Source organism: Anomaloglossus baeobatrachus, chromosome 12, assembly GCF_048569485.1.
Source record: "Anomaloglossus baeobatrachus isolate aAnoBae1 chromosome 12, aAnoBae1.hap1, whole genome shotgun sequence".
In the NCBI taxonomy this organism is placed as follows: Eukaryota; Metazoa; Chordata; class Amphibia; order Anura; family Aromobatidae; genus Anomaloglossus; species Anomaloglossus baeobatrachus.
The window spans coordinates 115,559,298-115,576,957 of NC_134364.1; the positions used below are offsets into that span (position 1 = coordinate 115,559,298).

Here is a 17,660-nt window from a genome sequence, read left to right on the forward strand (position 1 = left end):
ATTTTTATAGTGGACACCGTTTTAAGCTGTGTGTTACCTGCTATTGTAATTTTGCCTCTGATAATAATGAACTAACAGAGTTAAATAGATGGGTAGAGTGCTCAAAAAGGGACTAACATGTAATCTCAACCCTATTTTAAAATGTGCAATTTTTATTAATGTTCATTAAAATGTACCCACAAACAGACACACAAACATATAAATGAGAATGGATCACATTATCCTTGTAAATAACCAAGGAGTTTTATATACACACTCACTTTAGGAAAGGGAGGGAAACTAATATAACCCTATAAGGGTAGTGTATCCCTACCTAACAACGGAGGGTATGACACCATAAGTTACCGGGCGCCCCCGTTCCACGTCTGCTCTCCCTCTACCTGACCCTCATATAGGGATGGGATGGAAAGCCCTATAGTGGTGCTTGCACAGTACAATATATAGGAGTTCCCAAATAATACTCCTCCCTATATTGTTTTCCTTGGATCAAGAAGGTATCAATTTACTGATCTATAACCAGGAATTCCTATTCATGATACTAGCACTGTACAAGACGTATAGACTTCTATTCCTAATAAATTATCTTTATGCAAGGTAGTGATCCATAAGAGTTATTTACAACCACATATGTTACAGGGTGGTATACCCCAAAAGTATATTACAGTCACCTAGAGTCATATGACAAGGGGCTCAGATAATCTCTCCATTATACCCCAGGAGCTGAAAGAAAAATGGGATACAGACACCCCTGCAAATTACTGCAAAATAGAAAAGGTTGCTCCAATCAGAAAAGATGAATTACTTCCCTGAGAAGCAGGAATCCAGGCCTGCCAGGCCTCAACGCGTTTCTCCCCTCCCTTCAGAGGTTCATCAGGAGGCTAAGGGGAGACGGCAGCGGGTCCTGTTCAATAAGAATCCATGGCTGTAAGCGCTTACAACCATGGATTGTTATTGAACAAGACCCGCTGCCGTCTCCCCTTAGCCTCCTGATGAACCTCTGAAGGGAGGGGAGAAACACGTTCAGGCCTGGCAGGCCTGGATTCCTGCTTCTCAGGGAAGTAATTCATCTTTTCTGATTGGAGCAACCTTTTCTATTTTGCAGTAATTTGCAGGGGTGTCTGTATCCCATTTTTCTTTCAGCTCCTGGGGTATAATGGAGAGATTATCTGAGCCCCTTGTCATATGACTCTAGGTGACTGTAATATACTTTTGGGGTATACCACCCTGTAACATATGTGGTTGTAAATAACTCTTATGGATCACTACCTTGCATAAAGATAATTTATTAGGAATAGAAGTCTATACGTCTTGTACAGTGCTAGTATCATGAATAGGAATTCCTGGTTATAGATCAGTAAATTGATACCTTCTTGATCTAAGGAAAACAATATAGGGAAGAGTATTATCATTTGGGAATTCATATTTATTGTACTGTGCAAGCACCACTATAGGGCTTTCCATCCCATCCCTATATGAGGGTCAGGGAGAGGGAGAGCAGACGTGGAACGGGGGCGCCCGGTAACTTATGGTGTCCTACCCTCTGTTGTTAGGTAGGGATACACTACCCTTATAGGGCTATATTAGTTTCCCTCCCTTTCCTAAAGTGAGTGTGTATATAAAACTCCTTGGTTATTTACAAGGATAACGTGATCCATTCTCATTTATATGTTTGTGTGTCTGTTTGTGGGTACATTTTAATGAATATTAATAAAAATTGCACATTTTAAAATAGGGTTGAGATTACACGTTAGTCTCTAATAATAATGAGCCTGCTGAAAACTTCCTGAAAAGACAAAAAAGATTGTGATATAGAAAAAGAAAATGTTGCCAAAAATCTAGGTAAACAATAGTTAGTTTTCTAATGAGTTTTGGCCAGGACACCCGCAGTTAACCGGGCCATTTTGCTCCGTGGCCTGTGAAACTAGCCTTTAACCACTTACGCTCAGTGATTCTTCTGTGAAAACTGCACCATGTCCTGTTCTTTTGCAATATTAATGGTGGTCTCCGTTTCAGACCCCACCAATGTGACTCTCATGACATATCTCATTGATTGACAGGTGTCGAAACCTTTTTTTTTTTTTTTGAGCAACAGTTATTCAATACTGCAATACTGAACATATGTTGGCTTAACAAGTCATAGGGGGGTGAGGACAATACTATGAACTCCTCAATTTACAGTGTCATATTTGCTGCAGCAAAATCTCAATTTTGTTAGTTTTTAAGCCTTTTTTTCCCCCAATAAACTCGTATAGATGTGACTGTCATTTATACTTTTCTATTTCCTGCCACTATTAGAGCAGCTCGCTATGTATCTTCACGAAATATAGCTGGAATGACCTGTTCCGATAGCAGGACACAGCCGTATTTTTTTTTTTCCTGCCAAAATACAATATAAAGCTTGAAACTGTCTTTAAATTATTGTTGTATTTATATGTAGATTTCTTGTTTGTGTGTTTGTTTATTTTTTGTCTTTTTTTTTTTTTTTAATATTAAAAGCAACATTTTTGTATTCCGATCATATATGTGACATGACCTCCTTTTTACCTGATTTCTAAATTCTCAGTATTTCTGATCACCTGAGTATTAAGGTGTGTATGATTCAACAGTTTTTGTTAGTTTTTTTTATATACATATATATTTAGAGAGAGAAACTCTAATCTGTACAGTTTCGTCTGTCTGGGGCTTTGCCTCCCCCCATTACGGTTCCTAATTCTAAAAATGAAGAAAGTGATTATGTGCTTGTTTTTTTTACTGTTATGAGTTATTAACTGTTTACAAATTACAGGTTTAAGAGGTCAAATAAAATTATTTTTTCAAAGATTATGGATGGCTGGTGTGACGTTTTAATACTATGAATAAACTATTTTGTATAGGATTCCTCCTAGGATCTAACAGGTAGTGCGATATCTTTCCAAACTCAACTAATTGCTGGCATAGTTAATGAGACAGCGGCCTGTATTAGTGCATGTATTTGGAGCTAAAAACATAAAAAAAAAACAAAAAAAAAAAAAACGATTTGTGGGGGTCCACAATAATAGGAAGAACTGAAAATGTTCAAATATAGCAGGAGGTCAGACACCACAACGCCGCTCCAATCATTCTCTACAGGGCTGCCAGAAAAGTGAGGAGCCCCGTAGGTAATGAATGGAGCAGAGGTGGAGCATGAACATTGCTGCTCAATTATTATGGGGTAAAAGTGCCTCAGTTTGCAAGTTCCAGCAGTCAGACCCCATCCTATCCTGTGCAGGTCCCAGCAGTCAGACCCCATCCTATCCTGTGCAGGTCCCAGCGGTCAGACCCCATCCTATTCTTTGCAGGTCTCAGCAGTCAGACCCCATCCTATCCTGTGCAGTCCCAGCGGTCAGACCCCATCCTATCCTGTGCAGTCCCAGAGGTCGGACCCCATCCTGTCCTGTGCAGTCCCAGAGGTCGGACCCCATCCTGTCCTGTGCAGTCCCAGCGGTCTGGTCCCATCCTTTCCTGTGCAGTCCCAGCGGTCTGGCCCTATCCTGTCCTGTGCAGTCCCAGCTGTCTGGCCCCATCCTGTCCTGTGCAGTCCCAGCGGTCTGGCCCCATCCTGTCCTGTGCAGTCCCAGCAGTCTGGCCCCATCCTGTCCTGTGCAGTCCCAGCGGTCTGGCCCCATCCTATCCTGTGCAGTCCCAGCGGTCTGGCCCTATCCTGTCCTGTGCAGTCCCAGCTGTCTGGCCCTATCCTGTCCTGTGCAGTCCCAGCTGTCTGGCCCCATCCTGTCCTGTGCAGTCCCAGCGGTCTGGCCCTATCCTGTCCTGTGCAGTCCCAGCGGTCTGGCCCCATCCTGTCCTGTGCAGTCCCAGCAGTCTGGCCCCATCCTGTCCTGTGCAGTCCCAGCGGTCCGGTCCCATGCTGTCCTGTGCAGTCCCAGCGGTCTGGCCCCATCCTGTCCTGTGCAGTCCCAGCGGTCTGGCCCCATCCTGTCCTGTGCAGTCCCAGCGTGTCTGGCGCCATCCTGTCCTGTGCAGTCCCAGCGTGTCTGGCCCCATCCTGTCCTGTGCAGTCCCAGCGGTCTGGCCCCATCCTGTCCTGTGCAGTCCCAGCGGTCTGGCCCCATCCTGTCCTGTGCAGTCCCAGCGGTCTGGTCCCATCCTGTCCTGTGCAGTCCCAGCGGTCCGGTCCCATGCTGTCCTGTGCAATCCCAGCGGTCTGGCCCCATCCTGTCCTGTGCAGTCCCAGCGGTCTGACCCCATCCTGTCCTGTGCAGTCCCAGTGGTCGGACCCCATCCTATCCTGTGCATAGGTGACACCTTGTTTTTACTGGAGCATCCCCTAAACCTATATGTTGCGAGGCAAAGAAAAAATATTGAAATTGCTTCTCTAAAGTTGCATGAAAGTAGACCGTTCTTGCCATTATTACACACACCTAGCACATTGAATGGGAACCTGTCAGGTCCTATAATGCTATTAACCTGCAGGTATAAGGTCAAGCTGCATGTTAGTAGTGTTACGGAGGTGCGTGCCCTGAGTACTAAAAGTGCTGAGAGAAAAGAAACTTTATCCTGGGAGCCGCCGGCTTTCAATTGTCTGGAGAAATTTAAATTAAAGAAGATGATTTAAAACTGACCTGCCACCAGGTTTATACTTTTTATTTTAGGCTGGTTCTCAAATTAAAGACAGAGCACATGATTCTGTCGATGTGTCATTTACTGGGCTTGCTGTATGTTTGATAAAATGACAGTTTTGTCTCCTACAGCTCTGCTAGTCCTCTCAGTGCTGAGCTCTGTTATAACCCCGCCCATACTACCATTGATTGGCAGCTTTTTCTCTACACTGTGCATAGGCATTATAACCCGCCAATGCTACTATTGATTGGCAGCTTTTTCTCTACACTGTGCATAGGCAGAAAGCTGCTAATCAGTGGTGAGGGCAGAGCTAGAACTAGAGAAGACTAGCAGAGCTGCAGCACAGAAGTGTGTTTTTTTTTCATCAAAGCTAAAGCTAGATTCAACGATTCAATGCCGAAGCTTATTAATGCTGTGAAGAATGCATGAGATAGGACAGATAACTTTTAAGATTCATATTTGATATTTGTGTCAATTGGATGATGTGAAAAAGACAATGTCCAAAGATCAGGGTGTCTATTCACATCTGGGTTATTCCTGTATGTTACGCTGCATTCACACATCTGCGAGTCACAGTCTGCCCCAAAAAATAAAAATGCGGAGATGTCCTTTGAACCTGACAGTGAAAATTAAAAAATTATAATATACAGTCCCTGACAAAAGTTCTGTCGCTTATCCATGTTATGTAAATAGAAAGCTTATAACCTGACTTTAAATTCATCCATTGGTTTCATAAATTACTCTTTTGAAAGCTGAAACCCTCACAAATTTGGTTTAGGTTATGATAATAAAGTTGCTGCAGAGATGAAATATTGATCATTTAATGAACACAGAAAGGTCAGATTTTGGCAAGACAAAAGTTTTGTCGCCGACAGAAATTGTGAAATTCAAACAAATAATTAACTTCTAATACAGAGATATGTTGCATAACATTGGTGAATGAAGTTGTGGAGCTATTAGAGCCATATGTAATATTTTGTGTGACTACCATGAGCTTGAAGGACGGCATCCATGTGGTTCAACAATGATTCATACAATTTATTGATGAAGTCATCAGGAATAGCAGAGAATGCATCTTACATGCCTCCCAGAGTTCATCTAGATTCTTTGGTTTTGTCTTCCAAGCTTCCTCTTTCATCCTACCCCAAACATGTACAATGATGGTCATGTCTGGTGACTGGCCTGGCCTGTCCTTGAGCACCTTGATCTTCTTTGCCAGGAGGACCTTTGTTGTAAAGATGGATGTATGAGATGGAGCACCATCCTGCTGCAGAATTTGACCCCTTTTACGATTGGGAATGTAAGAGGTAGCTAATGTTTCTTGATATTTTAGGCTATTGATATTGCCTTCCACCTTGCAAATGTTTTGCACACCCCCATACTGAATGTAACCCCAGGCCATGATCTTTCCACAACCAATCGTAACTGTTTTCTGAATCCATACGGGCTCCAGTAGGTCTCCTGCAGTATTTGCGGTGGCTGTGGTGTAATTCAACAGAATATTCATCAGAGAAATCCACCTTCTGCCACTTTTCCAGTGTCCATCTGTTTAGCAGGCTGTGGGACTTGGCAAATGCCACATGTTTTTTTAATTGCCTTTTGTTTAGTGCTGGCTTCTGGGCACTGATTCGACCATGGAGGCCATTTCGAGACAGAATCCTAAACTCTGTTTTAGTTGACACAGGGACTTGAGGTGACCAGCCCTGTTGGAGCTCTGCTGCAGTGGAAGAGGGGCTGGCTTTGGATTTTCTAACCAACAAACGTTCCTCCTGAGCAGTTGTCTTACGGGGTCTGCCGGACCTGAGCTTGTCAAAAACATCTCCAGTCTCTTCAAATCTTTTTTTTTTTTAAATCCCTTGTACTTGACGCTGAGACACATTAAAGGTGCCAGACACCTCTGCACTGGATCTGGTCTTCAGCCTCTTGATAATCAAGGCTTTGGTCGCAGGGTGGATTTTTGGCATGTTGTCAGAGGTCAAGTTGTAGTTCAAGTGAAGGTCTGGGGTGCTGGGTTTCTTTTTATACACACCCACTAATTAACCGATCATTTAGTGAGCACAGGTGAGGATGTAAACTAGGATTGGGTGCATTATATGCCAAGGCGACAAAACTTTTGTCTTGCCAAAATCTGACCTTTCTGTGTTCATTAAATGATCAATATTTCAGCTTTGCAGCAACTTTATTTTCAAAACCTAAACCAAATTTGGGAGGGTTTCAGCTTTCAAAAGAGTAATTTATGAAACCAATGGATGAATTTAAAGTCGGGTTATAAGCTTTTATTTACATAACATGGATAAGCGACAGAACTTTTGTCAGGGACTGTATATAATTTTTTTTAATATATAAAATATATTTCTTCGGCGCTCCATTGGGAGACCCAGACGATTGGGTGTATAGCACTGCCTCCGGAGGCCACACAAAGCAATTACACTAAAAAGTGTAAGGCCCCTCCCCTTCTGGCTATACACCCCCAGTGGGATCACTGGCTCACCAGTTTTCTGCTTTGTGCGAAGGAGGTCAGACATCCACGCATAGCTCCACTGTTTAGTCAGCAGTAGCTGCTGACTATGTCGGATGGAAGAAAAGAGGGCCCATATACGGCCCCCAGCATGCTCCCTTCTTACCCCACTTGTGGTTCGTAAGGTTGAGGTACCCATTGCGGGTACGGAGGCTGGAGCCCACATGCTGTTTTCCTTCCCCATCCCCCTGAGGGGCTCTGTGGAAGTGGGATCTTACCGGCCCCCAAGCCCTGAGGCCGGGCTCCATCCACAGACCCATTGAACCTGCTGGATAAGGAGCCGGGGTACCATTCAGGGACAAGGCCCTGCAACTTTCAGGTACTCTGTGTCCCCGTTCAGGCGGGCACGCACACACCAGACTTGCTGGGTGTGTTAGTGCGCCGGGGACAGTAACGCTGGGGTTTGAGTCACAGCAGCTTTGCTGTGTGACTTCATTTGCTGGGAACTACCGCGCCGGCCACTCTCGGAGCGGCGGCGCGGCTGGGACTTGTAGTGCGCCGGGGACTTAGCGCCGACCGCGCTTTTACGGCGGCGGCGCTTATAAATTTAGTCCCCGGCTTTTGCGGCCTAGCTCCGCTTCGTTCCCGCCCCCTCCCTGTCAATCAGGGAAGGGGAGAGACGCTGTACGTTTACTCAGCGCCGAGGGCTGGAGCCTTATTTACATGCTCCAGCCCTCTCACTTGGCACAGTGGGACACAGGTTTCCCGCTTTTGGTCTGGCACGCCCAGGGCCCGCCCCCCCCTCCACAGGACGCCGGCAGCCATTCCTGCATGCAGTTCTGGCTGGAGGACGGACACAGGCTCTGGGAGACCCAAGACTAGGGATTTCTGGACCACACACCCGCGTTTAGCGGGCGGTAAGCAGCACTTTAGTGCTGGCCCCTCTTGTGCCACAGTGTGTATTGGTGTACTTTTTCCTGTACCAGATATCTATAGATATATACTGCACTGTACGGTCGCTTCTTGGCTGTATACCCTATATCGCTCTGGGAAGACAACAACATGTCATCCACAAAACGCAAGGGTGCCAAGGCACGGGCTGTATACACTGTTTGTACAGCATGTGGGGCTAATCTACCAGCAGGCTCCAACGACTCTCATTGTGTGCAATGTTCAGTCCCAGTGGCACTTCGTCAGCCAGAGCCTATGGTGGTAGTAGCCCAGGCAGAGTCGCCTGTGAACCCTGCCCCGGTGACGGGGACAGAATTTGCAGTCTTTGCTGATAAAATGTCTGTGACTATGACAAAAATCCTGGAGACCTTGCAGTCCAGGCCAGTTGCTCAGACCATGGACACTACTGTCCCTATGTTCCCCGGTCCCCCTCAGTTGGAACTAATCCGTACTTCACGGGGGTCCCAGGCATCACTGGCTGAGGGCTCTGACTCCGATGACAGTCCCAGGCCGCCTAAGCGAGCTCGCTGGGAGAGACCCTCCACGTCATCACGCGGGTCAGGGTCTCAGCGAGAAGGGTCTCTATATGATGAGACAGAGGTGGGTGATCAGGAGTCTAGCCCTGACACCGCACTCAATTTGGATACGCCAGATGGTGACGCCATGGTAAATGATCTTATAGCGGCTATCAATAGGCTGTTGGATATTTCTCCCCCAGCCCCTTCAGCAGAGGAGGCAGCTGCCCAGCAGGAGAAATTCCATTTCCTGTATCCCAAGCGTAAATTGAGCTCCTTTCTGGACCACTCTGACTTCAGAGCATCAATCCAGAAACACCATGCTAATCCGGACAAGCGTTTTTCCAAACGTCTTAAGGATACACGTTATCCCTTTCCCCCTGACGTGGTCAAACGCTGGACCCAGTGTCCAAAAGTGGACCCTCCAATATCCAGGCTTGCAGCTAGATCCATAGTTGCAGTGGAGGATGGGGCTTCACTTAAAGATGCCAATGACAGACAGATGGACCTTTGGTTGAAATCTGTCTATGAAGCTATTGGCGCGTCGTTTGCTCCAGCATTTGCGGCCGTGTGGGCGCTCCAAGCTATTTCAGCTGGTTTGGCACAGGTGGACTCTTTCATACGTCCAGCAGTGCCGCAAGTGGCGTCCTTAACTACGCAAATGACTGCGTTTGCGACCTACGCTATTAATGCGGTACTGGACTCTACGAGCCGTACCGCAGTGGCTTCCGCCAACTCTGTAGTTTTGCGCAGAGCCTTGTGGTTAAAGGAATGGAAAGCAGATTCTGCTTCTAAAAAATGTTTAACCAGCTTGCCATTATCTGGAGACAGACTGTTTGGTGAGCAATTGGCGGAAATCATTAAACAGTCCAAAGGTAAGGACTCTTCCTTACCCCAGCCCAGATCAAGCAAACCTCAACAGAGGAAGTGGCAGTCAAAGTTTCGGTCCTTTCGAGGCTCGGGCAAGCCCCAGTTCGCCTCGTCCAAGGGGACTCAGAAAGAGCAAAGGAGCTCTGATTCCTGGCGGGCTCACTCACGCCCCAAGAAAGCAGCCGGAGGTACCGCTTCCAAGGCGGCTGCCTCATGACTGTCGGCCGCCTCCCTCCGCATCCTCGGTCGGTGGCAGACTCTCCCGCTTTTGCGACATTTGGCTGCCACAGGTCAAAGACCGGTGGGTAACAGACATTTTGTCTCACGGGTACAGGATAGAGTTCAGTTCTCGTCCTCCGCCTCGGTTCTTCAGAACTTCCCCACATCCCGACCGAGCAGATGCCCTTCTGCAGGCGGTGAATTCTCTAAGAGCAGAAGGAGTGGTGGTCCCTGTTCCTCTTCAGGAACAAGGACAAGGTTTTTACTCCAATCTCTTTGTGGTGCCAAAGAAGGACGGCTCATTCCGTCCTGTTCTGGACCTAAAACTGCTCAACAAGCATGTGAACGCCAGGCGGTTCCGGATGGAATCCCTCCGCTCAGTCATTGCCTCAATGTCTCAAGGAGATTTCCTAGCATCAATAGACATCAAAGATGCTTATCTCCACGTGCCGATTGCTACAGAGCACCAACGTTTTCTACGCTTCGTGATAGGAGACGACCATCTTCAGTTCGTAGCTCTGCCATTTGGTCTGGCGACAGCCCCACGGGTTTTCACCAAGGTCATGGCGGCAGTGGTAGCAGTCTTGCACTCTCAGGGACACTCTGTGATCCCTTACCTGGACGATCTACTTGTCAAGGCACCCTCTCAGGAGGCATGCCAACTCAGCCTGAATGTTGCACTGGAGACTCTCCAGACGTTCGGGTGGATCATCAACTTCTCAAAGTCAAATCTGTCACCGACCCAATCGCTAACGTATCTTGGCATGGAGTTCCATACTCTCTCAGCGATAGTGAAGCTTCCGCTGGACAAGCAGAGGTCACTACAGACTGGGGTGCAGGCTCTCCTTCAAAGTCAGTCGCACTCCTTAAGACGCCTCATGCACTTCCTCGGGAAGATGGTGGCGGCAATGGAGGCGGTTCCGTTTGCACAGTTTCATCTGCGCCCACTTCAATGGGACATTCTCTGCCAATGGGACGGGAAGTCAACATCCCTGGACAGGAAAGTCTCCCTTTCCCAGACGGCCAAAGACTCTCTGCAGTGGTGGCTTCTTCCCACCTCATTATCACAGGGAAGATCCTTCCTACCTCCGTCCTGGGCGGTGGTCACGACGGACGCGAGTCTCTCAGGGTGGGGAGCAGTTTTTCTCCACCACAGGGCTCAGGGTACGTGGACTCAGCAGGAGTCCACCCTTCCGATCAATGTTCTGGAGATCAGAGCAGTGTATCTTGCCCTACTAGCCTTCCAGCAGTGGCTGGAAGGAAAGCAGATCCGAATTCAGTCGGACAACTCCACAGCGGTGGCATACATCAACCACCAAGGGGGGACTCGCAGTCGGCAAGCCTTCCAGGAAGTCCGGCGGATCCTGATGTGGGTGGAAGCCACGGCCTCCACCATATCCGCAGTTCACATCCCCGGCGTAGAAAACTGGGAAGCAGACTTCCTCAGTCGCCAGGGCATGGACGCAGGGGAATGGTCCCTTCACCCGGAAGTGTTTCAGGAAATCTGTCGCCGCTGGGGAAGGCCGGACGTCGATCTAATGGCGTCCCGGCACAACAACAAGGTCCCGACCTTCATGGCACGGTCTCGCGATCACAGAGCTCTAGCGGCAGACGCCTTAGTGCAAGATTGGTCGCAGTTCCGGCTCCCTTATGTGTTTCCACCTCTGGCACTCTTGCCCAGGGTGCTACGCAAGATCAGATCCGACTGCAGCCGCGTCATACTCGTCGCCCCAGACTGGCCAAGGAGGGCGTGGTATCCGGATCTGTGGCGTCTCACGGTCGGCCAACCGTGGACACTACCAGACCGACCAGACTTACTGTCCCAAGGGCCGTTTTTCCATCGGAATTCCGCGGCCTTGAACCTGACTGTGTGGCCATTGAGTCCTGGATCCTAGCGTCTTCAGGATTATCCCAAGGGGTCGTTGCCACCATGAGACAGGCTAGGAAGCCCACGTCCGCTAAGATCTACCACAGAACGTGGAGGATATTCTTATCCTGGTGCTCTGCTCAGGGAGTGTCTCCCTGGCCATTTGCATTGCCTACCTTTCTTTCTTTCCTACAATCTGGGTTAGAAAAAGGTTTGTCGCTCGGCTCCCTTAAGGGGCAAGTCTCAGCGCTATCCGTCTTTTTTCAGAAGCGTCTAGCACGACTCTCTAAGGTGCGCACGTTCCTGCAGGGGGTTTGTCATATCGTACCCCCGTACAAGCGACCATTAGATCCATGGGACCTGAACAGGGTGCTAGTTGCCCTCCAGAAGCCGCCCTTCGAGCCTCTGAGGGAGGTTTCACTTTCTAGACTGTCACAGAAAGTGGCCTTTCTGGTAGCGATCACATCTCTTCGGAGAGTGTCTGAGCTAGCAGCGCTGTCATCCAAGGCTCCCTTCCTGGTCTTCCACCAGGACAAGGTAGTGCTGCGCCCCATTCAGGAGTTTCTCCCGAAGGTGGTATCCTCTTTTCATCTTAATCAGGATATCTCTTTGCCTTCTTTTTGTCCTCATGCAGTTCATCGGTATGAGAAGGATTTACATTTGTTAGATCTGGTGCGAGCACTCAGAATCTACATTTCCCGCACGGCGCCCCTGCGCCGTTCGGATGCACTCTTTGTCCTTGTCGCTGGTAAGCGCAAGGGGTCGAAGGCTTCTAAGGCCACCCTGGCTCGATGGATCAAAGAACCAATTCTTGAGGCCTACCGTTCTGCTGGGCTTCCGGTTCCATCAGGGCTGAAGGCCCATTCTACCAGAGCCGTGGGTGCGTCCTGGGCATTGCGTCACCAGGCTACGGCTCAACAGGTGTGCCAGGCAGCTACCTGGTCGAGTCTGCACACTTTCACCAAACATTATCAGGTGCATACCTATGCTTCGGCGGACGCCAGCCTAGGTAGAAGAGTCCTGCAGGCGGCAGTTGCCTCCCCGTAGGGGAGGGCTGTCTTTGCAGCTCTAACATGAGGTATTTCTTTACCCACCCAGGGACAGCTTTTGGACGTCCCAATCGTCTGGGTCTCCCAATGGAGCGCCGAAGAAGAAGGGAATTTTGTTACTTACCGTAAATTCCTTTTCTTCTAGCTCCTATTGGGAGACCCAGCACCCGCCCTGTTGTCCTTCGGGATTTTTGGTTGTTTTTCGGGTACACATGTTGTTCATGTTGAATGGTTTTCAGTTCTCCGAGGTTATTTCGGAGGGAATTTGTTTAAACCAGTTATTGGCTTTCCTCCTTCTTGCTTTTGCACTAAAACTGGTGAGCCAGTGATCCCACTGGGGGTGTATAGCCAGAAGGGGAGGGGCCTTACACTTTTTAGTGTAATTGCTTTGTGTGGCCTCCGGAGGCAGTGCTATACACCCAATCGTCTGGGTCTCCCAATAGGAGCTAGAAGAAAAGGAATTTACGGTAAGTAACAAAATTCCCTTCATATATATGTTTAAGCCAGCCTAAGGGTTTGTTCACACTGCACTTTTTTTGTTTTTGTTTTTTTATTATTATTTTTAATGGTTTCACTTAGAAAATACTTGGAACAAAGAATCTTCATATTTAATTTCTATAGCAAAGGGAATTTCTGTTCATATGGCCAGGCTTTCAAACTGAACTGACTGGAGAAAAGAACAAGGGATATTACTTTTTTGAAGCCCCGCCTGGCGAAAAACGCTCAAACTAGGCACTGTCCAATCAAAAAGCTGCATAACAATGCTTAAAAAAAACTACAAAGTATATAAATAACTGATTATTTGAATGTTTTCAGATATTTGTTTAGGATAGTTTCTTGGAGTAGGATTAAAACGGCGGCCACAGGAGATTACGGGAGAAGAAAGTTTAGTTATGGAATTTATTTTATCTGCTCGGTGCGCTAAAGGGCAGCACATCATTTTTGGGGGCAGGAGAAAGGCGTCAGCGTTCAAAACATTGTGAGCCGCCACAAATAAGCTTTTTAAAAGCTGATTTGACTTTACTGGGTAAAACCTGCTGACCCAAATGTTTCATTTTTGCTTCTGGTTGTGTTGTCTACATAAATTTAAGCCGAAATAAAACAATAAAAAATGTTTCTCTGAATTGTTGCAATCATTTCTTCAATGCTCCCTATCATCTGATCAGTATCTAATATTTCCTATATGGAACTTGTCATGTTGTTTTCTTATATTAAACTGCCCCAATGTGTTCTAAATGATGTAATGTGCATCACTAACATGACTAAAAAAAATTCCATGTATGTATCTTAAAAAACCCTATATGCTTAGGTGAATGCAGTAAATACCATAGGTTTCAGTCGTACTTTTGCTGGGTTCAGTCACGGTCACTAAAGTTCAGGCGCGATTCTTTTATTACCTTGGTCGCACCACCTGCATTGTAATGGATTACACCACAGGTCCTTCAACATCACATCTCTGCTGAGCACCGCCCATTATGGTCACATGATCATGACATCACAGGTCCTTCACCACCATTTCTCCAATGTTGAGCTCTGGCGTTTAGCGTTGGACAAGTGGTGATCTGTGCTGTTGTCACGGTCTTGTGACCGTAATGGGTGGAGCTCAGCAGAGAAGTGTTGGTAAAGGACCTGTGGTGTAGTCAATTACAATGCAGGGATTGTGACCAAAATAATAGAAGAAGCGAGCCTGAACATGAGTGACAGTGATTGACCTCAGCAAAGCTCCTCCCCTATGACTGAAATCTAAGGTTGAAACCTGTGCTGATGTCACAGTCAGGTGACTGTAATGGGCGGAGCTCAGCAGAGAAGTGATTGTAAAGGACCTTTGGTGTAAACATACATGGGGTGTGACTAAATTAATAGAAGAATCATGCCTAAACCTTAGTGACAGTGACTGATCCCACCAAAAGCTCCACCCCTGTGACTGAAATCTAAGGCAGAAACCTGTGCTGATGTCACAGTCATGGGTGGAGCTCAGCAGAGAAGTGATTATAAAGGACCTGTGGTGTAATCAATTACAATGCTGGGGGTGTGACTAAATTAATAGAAGAATCATGCCTGAACCTTAGTGACAGTGACTGATCCCACCAAAAGCTCCACCCCTGTGACTGAAATCTAAGGCAGAAACCTGTGCTGATGTCACAGTCATGGGTGGAGCTCAGCAGAGAAGTGATTATAAAGGACCTGTGGTGTAATCAATTACAATGCTGGGGGTGTGACTAAATTAATAGAAGAATCATGCCTGAACCTTAGTGACAGTGACTGATCCCACCAAAAGCTCCACCCCTGTGACTGAAATCTAAGGCAGAAACCTGTGCTGATGTCACAGTCATGGGTGGAGCTCAGCAGAGAAGTGATTATAAAGGACCTGTGGTGTAATCAATTACAATGCTGGGGGTGTGACTAAATTAATAGAAGAATCATGCCTGAACCTTAGTGACCGTGACTGATCCCACCAAAAGCTCCACCCCTGTGACTGAAATCTAAGGCAGAAACCTGTGCTGATGTCACAGTCATGGGTGGAGCTCAGCAGAGAAGTGATTATAAAGGACCTGTGGTGTAATCAATTACAATGCTGGGGGTGTGACTAAATTAATCGAAGAATCATGCCTGAACCTGAGTGACAGTGACTGATCCCACCAAAAGCTCCACCCCTATGACTGAAATCTAAGGACTGCATTCACCTAAGTCTTTTTTAAGATAAATACATGGAATTTTTTTTGTAAAAAAACAAATTAGTGATGCACGTTGCATCATTTAAAACACATTGGGGTCAATTTAATATATAATAAACAACATGACAGGTTCCCTTTAAAACGAGTCTATCAGAGCATTAGGACTGTTCAAACCAAGCACAAGCAGTCTAGTGCACCTACTTGTTTAATATCCATCTCCACTCTCTGCATCTTTGATAGTTCTGTCTTTACAAGAGCAGAGATAGATAGAAAACAAGCTGAAAAGTGCACCGAATTTTTCAGTCGTGCACCAAGCACTTGAGCTTTGTTTGAACAGTCATTTTCTGCTGACCGTCTCTTTTTTTTTTTTCTTTTCTATTGTGTTTATTTCCTGATGTTTTGTTTTTTTTATAATGAATGTGGAATACTGATATTTTTCATGTACTATTTTCTTTCTTTCCTCTCTCCTATTTATCTTTTATTGGACAGGCAACATGAAGAAGCGCCTGCTGATGCCTAGCAGGGGTAAGGATTTCAATGTGCCATGTGTAACGAAAAATGTGCCTTTCTGTGGACTCACTCACTAGGCTTTGTGTTGCTTGGCTTACAGTGTTTTTTTTCTTTTTGCTTCACATAAACACTTGTCTCATTGTAGTTGGCATTGACTAAAGCTGGCCATAGCCGTACATTCATCCGGTATGTCAAAAAAATTGTATTTTATTTTATTTTATTTTTTGCAGTCTGTATGCAATTTTAGAAATTTTACAATTTTTATGTACATTTTGCTCTATCAATGGCACATATTTTTATTAGTTTTTAGTACCATACACTTTATCTATGGCCAGCTTTATTGTTGTGTTATACTGCGGCTAGTCCCATAATTTTTTTTTTAATAGTTTTCCAGCCATTTCTTTACTAACAATCACTATATAATACTATTAACTTTGTGCACTTTGTTAGCTTGTGCCATTTTTGAAAAAAAAATATTTTGAGGAGAAAAAAAGGATGGGTTTAAGTCTAAATATTGATGGTTATGGTGTTTTCACCGATTATTTTTGCCCTCAGGGTGCTGTAAACACCACATATAAAATAGTGTCCTTCAGCTCATTGTTTTGTGCTGTTTTTGTTTTGTTCTTTTTTGTCGGCGGTGAATGACCGTTCCCATGCACCTAGTTGCTATCACTTAGAACTGGGGTTCTTATTTTAGGTGGAACTATGTGGGGGGCTTTGGAACATTTTGGTAGAGGTAGGAAGCTGTTTTTAGAGTATTGTCACATTGCTGTGGAATGTCGTGCAGATTTTGGGCGGCATAATGGCTCAGTGGTTAGCACTGCAGTCTTGTGGTGGCTCAGTGGTTAGCACTGCAGTCTTGTGGTGGCTCAGTGGTTAGCACTGCAGTCTTGCAGCGCTGGGGTCCTGGGTTCAAATCCCACAAAGGACAACGTCTGCAAGGAGTTTGTATGTTCTCCCCATGTTTTTGTGGGTTTCCTCCGGGTTCTCCAGTTTCCTCCCACACTCCAAAACATACTTATAGGGACTTTAAATTGTGAGCCCCAATGGGGACAGTGTTGCCAATGTATGTAAAGCGCTGTGGAATTAATAGCGCTATATAAATGAATAAATATTATTATATTATTTTGGTACACACTTTCCTGCCTTGTCACATTGCTGCGGAATGTCGTGCAGATTTTGGGCGGCACGGTGGCTCAGTGGTTAGCACTGCAGTCTTGCAGTGCTGGGGTCCTGGGTTCAAATCCCACAAAGGACAACATCTGCAAGGAGGTTTGTATGTTCTCCCTGTGTTTGCATGGGTTTCCTCTGGGAAACCTCCCACACTCCAAAAACATACTGATAGGGAATTTAGATTGTGAGCCCCAATAGGGAAAGTGTTGCCAATGTATGTAAAGCGCTGTGGAATTAATAGCGCTATGTAAATAAATATTATTATATTATTTTGGTGCACACTTTCCTGCCTTGTCAAATTGCTGCGGCATGTCCTGCAGATTTTGGTGCATACTTCCCCGCCTTGTCACATTGCTGCCGAATGTCGTGCAGATTTTGGGCGGCACGGTGGCTCAGTGGTTAGCACTGTAGTCTTGTGGTGGCTCAGTGGTTGGCACTGAAGTCTTGTGGTGGCTCAGTGGTTAGCACTGCAGTCTTGCAGCGCTGGGGTCCTGGGTTCAAATCCCACAAAGGACAACATCTGCAAGGAGTTTGTATGTTCTCCCTGTGTTTGCGTGGGTTTCCTCCGGGTTCTCCGGTTTCCTTCCACACTCCAAAAACATACTGATCGGGAGCCCCAATAGGGAAAGTGTTGCCAATAAAGCGCTGTGGAATTAATAGTGCTATATAAATGAATAAATATTATTATATTATTTTGGTACACACTTCCCTTCCTTGTCACATTGCTGCGGAGTGTCGTACAGATTTTGGTACACACTTTCCTGCCTTGTCACATTG

General features: G+C 46.3%; 1 protein-coding gene across 6 annotated transcripts in view; it reads left to right on the top strand.

Annotated features, from left to right (window-relative positions):
• MTA1 (metastasis associated 1) overlaps positions 1-17,660 on the top strand; it is a 219,230-nt gene that overhangs the window by 145,805 nt on the left and 55,765 nt on the right. For all 6 annotated transcript variants that reach the window (XM_075330605.1, XM_075330607.1, XM_075330606.1 and 3 more), the window contains exon 17: positions 15,690-15,725. In XM_075330605.1, the coding sequence (XP_075186720.1) occupies positions 15,690-15,725 (36 nt within the window). The remainder of the gene's footprint in view (positions 1-15,689; positions 15,726-17,660) is intronic.